This window comes from Enhydra lutris, unplaced genomic scaffold, assembly GCF_002288905.1.
Source record: "Enhydra lutris kenyoni isolate GAN:26980312 unplaced genomic scaffold, ASM228890v2 scaffoldscaffold58, whole genome shotgun sequence".
NCBI lineage: Eukaryota > Metazoa > Chordata > Mammalia > Carnivora > Mustelidae > Enhydra > Enhydra lutris.
The window spans coordinates 5,571,505-5,584,976 of NW_019154142.1; the positions used below are offsets into that span (position 1 = coordinate 5,571,505).

The window sequence follows — 13,472 nt, forward strand, 5'->3', positions numbered from 1 at the left end:
ACTGAGTGAACAAATATGGAATGTGTTAGACTCAATCTGTGTGCTGTCAGCGCGCTGCCCCATATTTCTGATATTAACTAGAATAAATCCATTAATATACCATATTCATATATCATCCCCACTTCTAAAAGCATTTCTCCCCATAAAATAAAAATGACCACTTAAAATCTGCAGATGGTTTAAGCTGTTGTCTCAACAGTTAAGACTTAAGACTAAGAATGAAAATTTTGGTAACACTTTCTAGAAAAAATGCTTTATTTAAAAATACGATTTTTTTTAAAAAAAGAGACAACTTTTATATACAGTTACTTAGTTTAGAAACAGTCAAAAACACAATAAAATAAACCCAGCTTTAGAAATTATGATTTGTAACATATACAATACTGATGCTGAACAAGATCGCTTAAATGTAGGATTAATTCTTTCCGTCCCATCACAATTCAATCATTCACATTTGTTAAAACCAGTGGTTTGGGACTAAAGAGAAGGTCTTGTGTGAATTCCTTCCTCTTCGGGAAGGGCAGCCACTCTTGCTGGCGGATACACAAAGGCAGAGGCCGGGCAGTGTGTTCGTATTTCTTTGAGTGTCTGTGTGCCCCAAAATAACATGTCTTACCATTTTTTATTCTCTTTTTCTATCTTCTTTGAAATTTATTTATATGTGGCCATAGTGCCAGGTCATCTATACCGGGCCTTTTTAAAAGTTAATTTTTTGAAAATGGAAGTTCTTAAGCACAAGGAGCATGAATTACTCTTGAGAGCCCAATGCCCTTAGGATATCAACATTCAACATGATTTTGGTCTCTAAGTCAGCACTCTGAGCAGCTATGAACCAACGTCTTTAAGCACGGTACTGAAATATTTCAAAGCACATTCAAATATTCACATATCTTACAGAGATTTGTAATAAAACAGGAGAAATGGCTTATCAACCAAAGTGCTGTTAGCTACTCTATACAAGAGGCTATCCTGATTTCACAATCCGAGTTCTTAAACTTTTTTTTTTTTTAAACCAACTAGTTATTGCTTCTCAAACTGGGGAATGACAGTCATCTTTCTGGAGTGTCAATTTTATTCAAAGATTCGGAGAGAAGTTAAAAATTTTTCTACTCCTAAAAAGTTCTGTTGCATATATTCATAAACAAAATCAAAATAATTTTAAATATCAAACACACTACTTCAAAGAAATTACAAGTTGACATTTTGGACGATGCCCTCATACCCTATCTCCTATGAGGAGTATTTCAGTAGTAACATCTATGAATCGATGACCTAGGAGACCCTGATTTCTGGAAGTGTAGCCAGGTCCTTACAGATAGTAAATACAAATAAAACTCAAAGTCTTGACTCAATTCTTTTGAGTTTCACTTTCAAAAATAACATAATTCTCTGATTACATATAGTCCTGTCTATACTAACTGGGAAGAAAGCCAAGGAAAAAACTCTGGACTGTTTATTTTCCATTGTTTAATAGTTAAAGGAACACTGCAGTCAGAGAAGATTGCTGCCTTACAAGTAAACATACGATATATGTCATAAAAAATAGAACTCTTGAATCCAAAGATTTGAACTTGACCCACCAAAAATAATGGGAACAGTAATTGTGCGTGGTTTTACTATCTTTCAAATTTACATTAAATTACATTGTCCCTGCTCCTACTTCCCTTTTTGTTGAAGAGGTAAACATGGTGCCTTTCAGAATTATCTGTCATTAATTATATTACCTCCTTTAAAACCCCCAATCCACCAGGGATTCTTCCTCAACCCCAAAGAGATCCTTTCGCTATGTCAAGGGGGGGGAGGGGGGTAAACCCAAACTGACTGCCAACAACTACTACTCACCACAATGAAAGCCAATGGTCATTTCTATATAAATAATATCTATAAAGAACAAAATGAAGTTGCCAATGAAATTGTATGAGCCAAATTTACCAAAAAAAATTTTTTAAGCAATGGGTCAATTTCATAAGGCCATGTAAGGAAATCATAATTTGTAAATCAAGCTGTCATCCAACACATTTAATAATTAAATATAGTTAAATATGATATTGGATCAAAAATGACCCTAGATAAGGATTAATCTCATTAATCCCACAACTTAATGAGACCATCCCAACCACACGTTATGACTTTAGATGTTTCATGAGGGTGCCACACTGCCCCTATACACACTTTATCATGAGCTTTAAATCGACTGTAGAGTTTTGTCGTCTTCCAGTCCCAGATGTTCAATTTTCCATTGCCATCTCCTGAAATCACATAGCTAGAATAGGAAGAGAAATAAATTCAAATTGTTAAATTCACCTTGATTAAATTGTTAAATTCACCTTAAACTGACAAAATGGATAAGAAACAGGGAGTTTATATTTTTCTTTTTTTTTTTTTAAAGATTTTATTTATTTATTTGACAGAGATCACAAGTAGGCAGAGAAGCAGGCAGAGAGAAAGGAGGAAGCAGGCTCCCCGCTAAGCAGAGAGCCCGATGCTGGGCTCAATCCCAGAACCCTGGCATCGTGACCTGAGCCGAAGGCAGAGGCTTTAACCCACTGAGCCACCCAGGCGCACTGGGAGTTTATCTTTTTCATGGTAATATAAGTAAGTCAGTGTGAACACACAATGCTCAGTGAGAATAACAGAGTAGAGCATAAAGCAGTCTATGATTTAAACTTCTACCCAAAACACTCTCCCCATCGAGCTACCAATCTGTGAGTAAAAAATGGATTAGCCTGGAAGGTTGGGAAACCCAGGGGCCACAACAGAAGCAGTATCCAATCACTCTTTAGAGAGAAACAGTGCAGGGGAACCGGCCTCACACAGCGCCCGGGGACACCTGTTCTACTGTAATTGGACTCAACCACCTTCATAATTACTTTTTGGCTTCAACACTTCTGAAAATGTTTAAGACTAACTCGGAGGCAGGAGTCTATGGTACAATTCCTAGCCTAAATATACAAGGTTACACAGACTTCTGGAATACTTCTCCTTATATATTTTAGTTAAGAATGAGGAAATGAATGCAGAGTTTTACTCATAGAGAGACTTTGTCCGGGTTTCACAAACAGTACAGCCTAGAAAGACTCAAGAGCTGGATTTGAGGTCTCACCGCAGAAAAGCTGCAGGAAGTTTTTAATGTCAACACTGCAATACAGAATTAATTCTGCCAGTGTTTGATCACAGCCATATAGTGATTACAGAAAAGCAGAGAGAAAATATGGCATAGACCGTATGGACAGGAACTTACGCTATGGTTAAAGGGCACAGGACTAAGCAACATAAAGAGACCCACTAAAGAACTTAAAAAAGCCAAATGTAGTTTTCAAAACTTGTTCTTGTCCATCAGGCGTTGTGACAATCTGCTTAGTAATCATGCGATTACGTATGGGACCGTGATTTTTAAACTGTTACTATTTGTACGACATTGGTTTATGTCATCACATTTGAATACGAGAATATAAAAAAAATTTAAACTTACCTCATGTCTGGTGAAAAGTCCACCTGACAAGCATAACCCGCTACCATATGGCCCTTAAAAATTTTTTTCTTATTCAATCTAAACCTGTTCTGTGCTCCAAAAATTAAGATTTGGTTGTCCATCGATTGGCAGGCTAGCCATTTCCCTGTGAATTCAATAAATGAGACATGTCAGAGCAAGACTGAAAATTCTGAAAAGACTTATTTTCAATCTGTTCAGATGTTAATATTCTTTTGTTCCCAATTGCTTTATAATAATAGGAAAATGAATTTACCATACCAGCTATAAAGCATTACAAATTTGTCACTGACGAGGGATTTATATATAAAGAAGTAATGGATTTCGCTCGAATAATCCCGTATCATTGAGCACTCTTCATATAAAAGCCTTTTTTGTTTGAATAAGGATATACAGAAATTCTGAGTTTAGCATTAACAAAACTAAAGAAAATTTTATGAAATGAAATTAATTTTAGGAGTAAGCACAGACAAGAGAACCATGGGGGAAAAGAGACTTATCTGTGTTAATTATGGAAAAAGGATAGATTAATGCTAGGTGAGAAAACTCAGGATTATTAAATAAAACCATACAAAAAAGAGATATCGGAACTGTTCCTGAAAGGCCAAACTGCTTTTATCTACCCAAGATTCACCAAAGTCTCTAGAGCCCAAACTGTAGTTATCTTCTTGCATCCGACATACTTGCACACTTATTAACAAAGGGAATGCTCTTAACAATATTCAGTCTGAGAGGGTAGATGGCCTTGTTCAAGATGGGCACAATATTTGTAACGGGGAGTGTAAAAATTACTACATAAGGTGTAGAGAGAGACAAATGTGACGGTATACAACGTGGTGGTTATCAAAATCAGACCCGGTTAGGTGGCTCTTCTCATAAAAATCCTAAGGCGCTTGACAAAAATGATCACTGATCTGCCTGTGGCAGACGCCTGGATAGAAGAGCAAAGGATTTCTTGCCGCCTCTTCCTTGCTCCACACTCACAGGAGCTATGGGAGTTAAAAGGGGCCTCGGTGACAGTGCTGCCCAAACATCAGACCGTCTACTCCAACACCCTCAGGGATGGGGCTGAGTCTGTCAGTACACTGTCAGGATATCTGCAGTGGAAGTTACTTCGTACTTAGAAGGCAATGCACTATTGAACTGAAAACAGTAGTAGCTGGATTTATCTTTTTTATTTTGCCTGAGAACATCTTTTACAGTAAATTGCTAAAGTATTCTTATTATGGGGAACGAGATCAAAATTGTCTATCCTCTGAAAGAAAAAGCTCACAATAAAATCACTAAATGACTGAACATGATTCTGCTGGAAGGAGAATTATTAAACAAACAAACAAACAAACAAACATCCCTGATCCTCAGATGGAATGTTCTGTCAGCGTTAGCTGCAGTTCACGGTTTCTCCTCCTCCTTCTTCTCATTATTATTATTTTTAAAAACAAGAGAATGGGTGAGGTGACTCACAGATGAAAACCAGCAACTATTTTTAATATCGAAAAGGTTTCCTTATACAAGTATGGCCCTGTGACAGACTTCCCCTAGGAGGAAACGGCCAAAGTTCTTTTGAATACAGAAATCACACTTTGTCTTAGAGGCTCATTTAAAACCACATTCTACCTACTCACTCACCGTTTGGAGACAAAGTCACCGCAGGCATCGAGTGCATACTGGGCTCTGCTATGTACTTGAAATCCACAGGGATGTCCCTAAAATTTAAAAAACAGCTTCTCAGAATTAAGTAATTTCTAAAAAAGTACCTTTGGAAGAGTTCTCTCCGAACCTAAAGAGATATTCTTGAGATTATATATTTAATTAACCTTTCATGAGACTTCCTGTGGGGAAGGAAAAAAAAATCACAAAATGGCCTCCTGTTGCTTATTACCAGTCTTGTACTTCACAAGTGCCTTTCCATGATAATTGTAACAATGTTAGTGACTTAGTTTTCCAACTCTATTTGACTTAAACTTTGGCCTTTATGTTAAAAAAAAAAAAAAAAATGTCTGTGATTGAAGTTCTCTGACAATGAACTCATCCAAAAATGTACCATGGTAGGCAGCAGCAAGATGTCTGAGCAAGCCTACAGGGAGGGAGGTGTTCTTAGTTTACCTGCCAGTCAGCCTTAACTTGTTAACTCTGCAAGCAGGTGAGAGGGTTAAAGAGGCTTCGGCAGTGCAAGGGGATAGAGGCGAAGCTGTACAGGGATCTGCAGGCAGGCAGAGCCCATCTGGAAGTAATGAGATTTTTGAATGGGTAAGGGAGATTTCCTTACCTGGGTACCCGGTACCCAGGCACCGGGGCATCTTCTATTATTCTACATGTATATGGTGCAGGAGAAAAGTGCATTAAAGAAATTCTTATGTGAGTGACACAAAGAATAAAACAAAGACAACAAAAATCCAAAACTAGTCACCTAGAGCCGTGAAAAGTTCCAAATGCCTTTTTGTTTTTAATATTCTCCATGATTTAAAAAAACACAAAAAACTCTTTAGGAATTCCGAAGGATCTTGGGTCTTGTTGCTTTTCGTGAGTGACCGAAATGTTTTTTTACAGAATAACGTGTGGAAATCTGCTGAATAACAGAATATCAAGAAGCACTATCACTTTCTAACTATGGTTCAAGTTCCAAAGCTTTGATTAGTTAGAATAACAATCATTATAATAATAATTTGCCTTTACGTAAGGATATTCTCTATTCATCTATCTACCCATCCAGAAGAAGCAAATGATTAGAAAAAACTTCTATGAGGCCGTTGGTTAGAACAAAGTATTTTTAGGTGTAACCTGGGGAACAGTATCATTTATCAAATTTCCAACCCTTTATTCCTCTCTAAAATACCAATGAGAAGTGACATTCAAAATAACCCACATGTACTGAAAAGAACCTCAGTCTGAAAAAGGTTCAACTGTTTTTTCCTCATATAAAATTATTAGCCAATAATAATCAATAACATAGATTAAAACAGAAGAGCATTTCTAAATTAACCAGAGTCTAGGTTCAGATCAATCAATGTTTTCCTAGAAGTAAACAAACAAACAAAAAAAACTATACGCAGATCCCTTATTTCAAGGACTCGATACAGTGAGGTCTAGAACAAGAAATGGGTCTGAACACTCTGTGAACATTGTTAACTGCTAGTGAAAATGTCTGCTAGGCATAGTTACATTTAATAAACACAACACTATTTTCTCATTCGAAACTAATTCAGTATAAGCAGCTAGTAATTTATATCTTACATATAATCTTCAATCCGGAAATGAACTCTTTGAAAAAAACTTAATAAAAATCTGTGAAATTTTAGGGCACCTGGGTGGCTCAGTGTAAAGCCTCTGCCTTCGGCTCAGATCATGATCTCAGGGTCCTGGGATCGAGGCCCACTTCGAGCTCTCTGCTCAGCGGGGAGTCTGCTTCCCTCTCTCTTTCTGCCTGCCTCTCTGCCTACTTGTGATCTCTCTGTCAAATAAATAAATAAGATCTTAAAAAAAAAAAAATCTATGAAACTTTAAAGATACAAGATAAACAAAACATCTGTCAAATTTTCTTCTAAAAATATTTTAATGTAATAAATACCTTTGGGAAAAAAACATGTCTATGACATCTCATGATTCCAGCCAATTAGCATACCAGGCTGTTCAATATCTAATGATAATTTCTTATTCTCCTTTAAAATTGTCTAATAATCTTAATAATCTAGCATTGTTTATGGAAACCAAGTTTCCCTTAGTTTGTCTTCTTGTATCATTGTGCTACTCTTAGCAGGCATAGGGTGTGAAAGTTTGGCAAACATCATCCATCTGAGGGTGCTAGTAATAAGAATTTTCCTACTGTTGGGGTCAGTTTTCACTTTGAGGTGGTCGGGGCCTCCCTTTTTGCAAGCTGCCAGTAACACTAGTAATTGCCTTCAGGGACGGATGTATGTGGTAAAGGTCAGCTCTAGGGATCCTGAGGTGATTTTGCTTCCTATTTGGCTTTGTAGCAAGACTGATGCTCATGTTTCCTTCTGACTCACTAAACTGGATGCCAGTTACCTTCTCTCCCCACCAGACCCTTCATCATCTAACTAACCAGCCATATGATTGAGAATGCAAGACCTGAATGTTTTATGTAAGCCTCATGGTATGCACAAAGCAAAAACCTATTGATACACAAAAGAGAAACAGAAGGAAATCAAAGCATAGTACTATAGAAAAATCATCAAATCACAAAGGAAGAGAGGAAGAAAGAAAGGAACAAAGGAACTATAAACAGCCAGAAAACAATGAACAAAATGGCACTAGTAAAAGTCCAGACCTCTCAACAATTACCTCAAAAGTAAATGGACTAAATTTACAAAAGACTCAAGTTAGGTGAATGGAGAAAAAAAAAAAAAAAAAAAGACCCAACTATATACTGTGTATAAGAGACTCACTTCAGTTTGAAGGACTGATAGTGAAAGGATGGAAAACATATCCCATGAAAATGGAAACTAAAAGCCGGGGTAGTTGCTAGGCTTGTATCAAACAAAATAGACTTTAAGCCAAAAACTACAATAAGAGACAAAGAAGGCCATCAATTCATTAAAGAAGATATAACAAATACAAGTATTATACACCCAACATCAGAGCACCTAAACACATAAAGCAAATGTTAACAGATCTGAAGGGAGAAATAGATATACAGCAATACAATAATAGCAGGGGACATCCATACTCCATTGTCAACAACAGACAGGGCATCCAGACAGAAAATCAATAAGGAAACATTGCACTTAAATGACACATTAAACCAGATGGTCCTAACTGATGTATACAGAACATTCCACCGAACAGAGCAGAACACATTCTTCTCAAGTGCGCATGAAACATTCTACAGGATAGATGATATATGATGCCGCACGACTATCTTTAATATGGTTAAGACTGAAATCATATCAAGCATCTTTTCTGACCACAAAGGTATGAAACTGGAGATCAATTACAAGACAACTGGAAAATGTACAAGTATGTGGAGATTAACAACACGCTACTAAACAAAACATGGGTCAAAGATGAAAACAAAAGGGAAATCAAAACCTATCTTGACACAAATGAAAACAGAAACACAACATACCAAAACTTATGGGATGCAGCAAAAGCCAGTGGGAAGTTTATACTGATAAATACTTACATTAAAGAAGAATCTCAAATAAACAACTTTACACTTCAAAGAGCCAGGAAAAGAAGAACAATCTAAGACCCAAGTTAGCAGAAAGAAAAAAAATACAAATGTCTGAGAGAAAACACATGAAATAGGGACTAGAGATAATAGAAAAGATCAATGAAACTAAGAGCTGGTTTTCTGAAAAAGAAAATTAATAAACATTTAGCTAAATTAAGAAAACAAGAGAAAAACTCATATAAAAAGAGAAATGAAAGAGACATTATGACTGATAACAGTGAAGCACTAATGGTCATAAGAAACTACTATGAACAATTATATACCAACAAATTAGAAAACCTAGAAGAAATGAATAAATTCCTAGAAACATGCAACTTACCAAGACAGACTCATAAAGATATAGAAAATCTGAACAGACCAATGATAACTAAGGAGATTGAAACAGTAATCAAAAACAACAAAAAATGCCCAGGACCAGATGGCTTCACTAGTGATGTACAGTAAACATTTAAAGAAGAATTAATAGTAATCCTTCTCAAACTCTTCCCCCCCACCCCCGCAAAAAAAAAACAGAAGAGGAGGGAACACTTCCAAACTCATTTTATAAGGCCAATATTACCCTGATGCCAAAGCCAGACAAAGACACTACAAGAAAACTATAGGCCAACATCCCTAATGAATATAGGTGCAAAAATACTCAGTACAATTTTAGGAAACTGAATTCCACAGTACATTAGAGGAATCATATACCATGATCAAGTGGGATTTATCCCTGGGATGCAAGGATGGTTCAATATATACATCAATGAAATACAAAAGGGAATGATAAAAAAAAATCATACAATAATCTCAAAAAATGGACAACATTCAATATCTTTTCATGATAAAAAGTCTCAATAAACTGGGTATAGGGGGAACATAGCCACGTGTGACAAGTCCACAGCTAACATCATACTTAAATGTAAACGGCTGAAAGCTTTTACTCAGGATCAGGAAGGATGTCTGCTCTAACCACTTTTAGTCAACATAGTACTGAGTGTCCTAGCCAGAGCAATCAGGCCAGAAGAAAAAGGCATCCAAATAACAAAGAAGTAAAACTGTCTCTGTTTGCGAATGACATAGTATAATATTATATATAGAAAACCCTAATGATTTCACACGCACACACACACACACACACACACACACACACACACAAACTGTTAGAACCAATAAATGATTCAGTGAAGTTGCAGAACACAAACTCAGTATTATAAAATCAGTTGCATTTCTAGACACTAACAATGAACTCTTGGAAAGAGAAATTAAGAAAACAATCCCATTTGTAACAGCCTCAAAAAACAAGAAAATACTTGGGAATAAATTTAACCAAGGTGAAAGATCTGTACTTTTTTTTTGCTGGACATATTTTGCTGACCAATGTTCTAATTTCAAAAGCACACGCAAGCGTTCTTAGAGCCCTGTAACTGCTACTTCACTTAAATATTTACCAATTTCGTTTAAACCACTCCACGTTTTAAAATGGAGCTGAAATATCATCTGAAGATAGAAACATCTGAAAGTTTAAGTATAATCAAACTGTGTATAAACAAAACAAGTACACGGATATGTTTATGCTTCAGACTATGGTGCAAGTAATGTAAGGCGGCTCATATAAAACTTTAGGTCCGTATGGGATTTTTGGCATGTAACATCATTTCTGAAGTAAAAAAAATCTTAGTTATGAAACAGTCTCAAATCTTGGACTTTAAGGATGACATTAAAACTGTAGATAGAGTACACAGCTGGCTCTCCATGAGCGGGGGCAGTTTGAAGAGGTTTACTGGTGGTGAGCATGGGACAAATTGCGGTTCAATCACACGAAACCTTCAATTACCCAAATTTCCCTGACGAGGGTTAGGGACCTGCTGAGTTCCCCAGAGAGACTCAGATTCAGAAGCAAACTCCTGGCTTCCCACTTCTTAAAGCAGAGCATCTTCCGGGGTGGGAAGTCACACTTTTTAGGCCCTGCAAGGCTATAACCACGGCTGAGCTGTGTTTCATAACGGACTATAAAAACGAGCTGGGCGCCATCCAAACATTCCTTTGAACAAAAAGACTCTTACATATTTCTTCATAAATAAATGAAAAAACACGATCTATGATACTTAGTGAAACCAGTTTTAGTATTTCTTTAGGGAAGTTTTTCTTTCTCTCTCAAGGAAAGCAAAACTAACCAACATATTCTACAAATAAAACATTCGATTTTTACCATTATGTGTTACGAATGGCAGGACACAATGGGGCCATTTTCAGTACTGAATAATCATAATGTAGACATTTAAAAACTTAAGAGATTTTTAAGTATTCTTTCTTTTTTTGGGTTGACTCTGAGGTCAGGGTCTAATGTTTAATCCCAATGGTGAATAACAGAGTCTATACATTTGTGGGCCCTACATCTCATCAGTCATTTTGCAAAGACAAAGTACCTAATAAACAACGAAAGGCAATACAATATATAAACTTTTCACCAATGCAAGAAAAAATGGCTCAAAATATATAACCTTTAGATAGACTGCCCAAAGACTATGAAATGTAGCATGTCTAAAGTTTTATTTCCATATTCTGGGTACTTAAATGTTTAAAACAGTTTGGCTGGCAAGCCAGATATCATAGTTGTGGAAATATTCACATAGTTGCCGATTATCAGGCTTTTCTTTGGCTACAGATTTTTAAATTGCTTGATATAATTACATAAATCAGATATTCTACTGACAAAAACTCACCATTCCCAAACTCTTAGGCTCTTATCATCAGATGTGCTCACAAATCTCCTGTTCTCGTCAACAAAAACAATGGTGTTGACGGCCCCCAAGTGCCGGTCATACTCCTGAACAATTTCCCCACTTCGAATGTCCCACTGTAGATCAAACAAGAGAAAAGGTAAAGACAGAAGTGGAGCAGATGTGAAAATAAAGGTCAGAACTTTGGAAAGTGAAGAAAAAAAAATCTAACATAATGACTGTTTTCTACTAAAAATAGACCATTAGCAGCAAGCACTAAACAAGTTAACATTCCTTATTCCATTCCCTTAATACAACATAAGCTATAGGAATCTTACTAAAAAATACTGTAAAAAAGATTTACCTGCACAATCTTTTTATCAGACATACCAGCTACAAAGAGATTTTGTTTATCTTCATCAGGATTAAATTTGACACAATAGGGCACTTTTCGGTTTGTAAATCTTGATATACACTGTCCTAAAACCAAAGACTCAAGTTAAAGTAGGGAAGAGAAATTTGACCACTTCAAAGACAGCCCGGGGATTAAAATCTAGAGATCATTTACTTAATACATTTTGGAGAAGGCAGACTGCTTGTTCCTTACTATAAACTCTAATGTTCCTTTTCACAGATTCCTTATGATTAAAAATATTTTTTTTCAAGAGTAAATCTGGATCATCGACTGCAGAAGAGAGAAAGTGATTACGATGTGGAGCCGGAGTTGAGAACTACTGTGGGGTAAGCGTAGGGGCTCTGGCATCAGAGAGACGTTGGTTTAAATCAGTTCAGCCACTTATGAGCTATGTGGCTCTGGAAAAGCTCCCCCTTTAAGCCTCAATTTCTTCATCTATAATAATAATAGTAATTATAGGGCTATTTTAAGAATTGGATGTGATGCTGGATACAAGTGCCTAGCACAATGCCTGGTAAACAGTAAGTGTTCGATAAATATTAGCTATTATCTTGACCCTTAGAGCTTGGTAAATGAAAGATGGTTCTCTAACTATGCAAAATTATAGTAGCCACAAAGTACTAAAATAATTAACGTCTGTGAATACATTAAACCACCTGACCCGTGGGTCTGTAGACAGACTTACTTTGTAATCAACAGGGGCAATTAAATTAATTCTGTTCGTCAGACATTTATTGTGCTTCTATGTGCAATGCGGTGTCCTTGGTGGTGGAGGGGAACAAGAAGATAATTAACTCATCTACGGAAGATTTCAAATTTGCTTGCCTATCAGGATGTTCGCTTTGTAAGTTGCATTTGATGGAAACAAAGGTTCAGAGTAAAAGAGCTACTTATGTAGCTGAGTTTGAACTCTACGAACATTTTATGATATTAGCTGACAGTCGATATGAGAATGAGCAGCTACAGAGGCACCATTTTGCCACAGAAGACTGCTCGACGTTCTATGGTTTATACGTCCTAATTTGTAAGATAAATGCGTACTGGCATTAGTATAAGTGAGCTCTTACCTGTCTCCGTGTCCCAGAGCTTAAGGTACCTGTCGTAAGCTGCGCTGAGGAACTGCGTCCCTGCAGTATTAAAGCAGATATCCCTAACGGCTTTGCTGTGGCCTAAGGCAGGGACAACAGAAATGGAGGTGAGGGCAAGGATTTTCTCTTAAAACAGAAACACCACGAGAGAAACAGCATTTGCAAGCCACCCTGTGAGTCAGAATCTCGGGAATCCTATCCTGACTTACTGACGCAGAATATGGTAGGAGTGGGCTTGGGAACGTAAGCGGTTTTTTATTTCTCCTTCAGAAAGCTCCCTAGGTGTTTCTGATGCTTAACATTTAGGTAAGAGCCAAGAGAAAAGATCTAACATTTAGAGTTTGTCAGAGAAATCTTTTAATATGCAGTATACATAATTGATGACTAAGCAGCCAAGAATTTAAAGAAACATAACAGACCAATTATTGCCAACGAAAGAGGAGGGCCTAGCGACATTTGGGAGGTTCGTTCTCCAGACTATTCACTAAGTGAAACAAAGCGACCCAATCCTAAATTTCAGGGAATCGTAGCTCTTCTCCAATACCTGTGGATTTCTGTGATCAAGTTACCAAGTTTCAGAGAA

General features: G+C 36.8%; 1 protein-coding gene across 1 annotated transcript in view; it reads right to left on the reverse strand.

Moving 5' to 3' along the window:
* Positions 1-290: 290 nt before the first annotated feature.
* LOC111158315 (cell division cycle 40) overlaps positions 291-13,472 on the reverse strand; it is a 52,912-nt gene continuing 39,730 nt past the window's right edge. Inside the window, exons 10-15 of the mRNA XM_022520285.1 lie at positions 12,869-12,970; positions 11,751-11,866; positions 11,390-11,523; positions 5,120-5,196; positions 3,473-3,617; positions 291-2,263 (exon numbers count right to left, since the gene is read on the reverse strand). Coding sequence (XP_022375993.1) covers positions 2,086-2,263; positions 3,473-3,617; positions 5,120-5,196; positions 11,390-11,523; positions 11,751-11,866; positions 12,869-12,970 — 752 coding nt within the window. The 3' untranslated portion in view covers positions 291-2,085. The remainder of the gene's footprint in view (positions 2,264-3,472; positions 3,618-5,119; positions 5,197-11,389; positions 11,524-11,750; positions 11,867-12,868; positions 12,971-13,472) is intronic.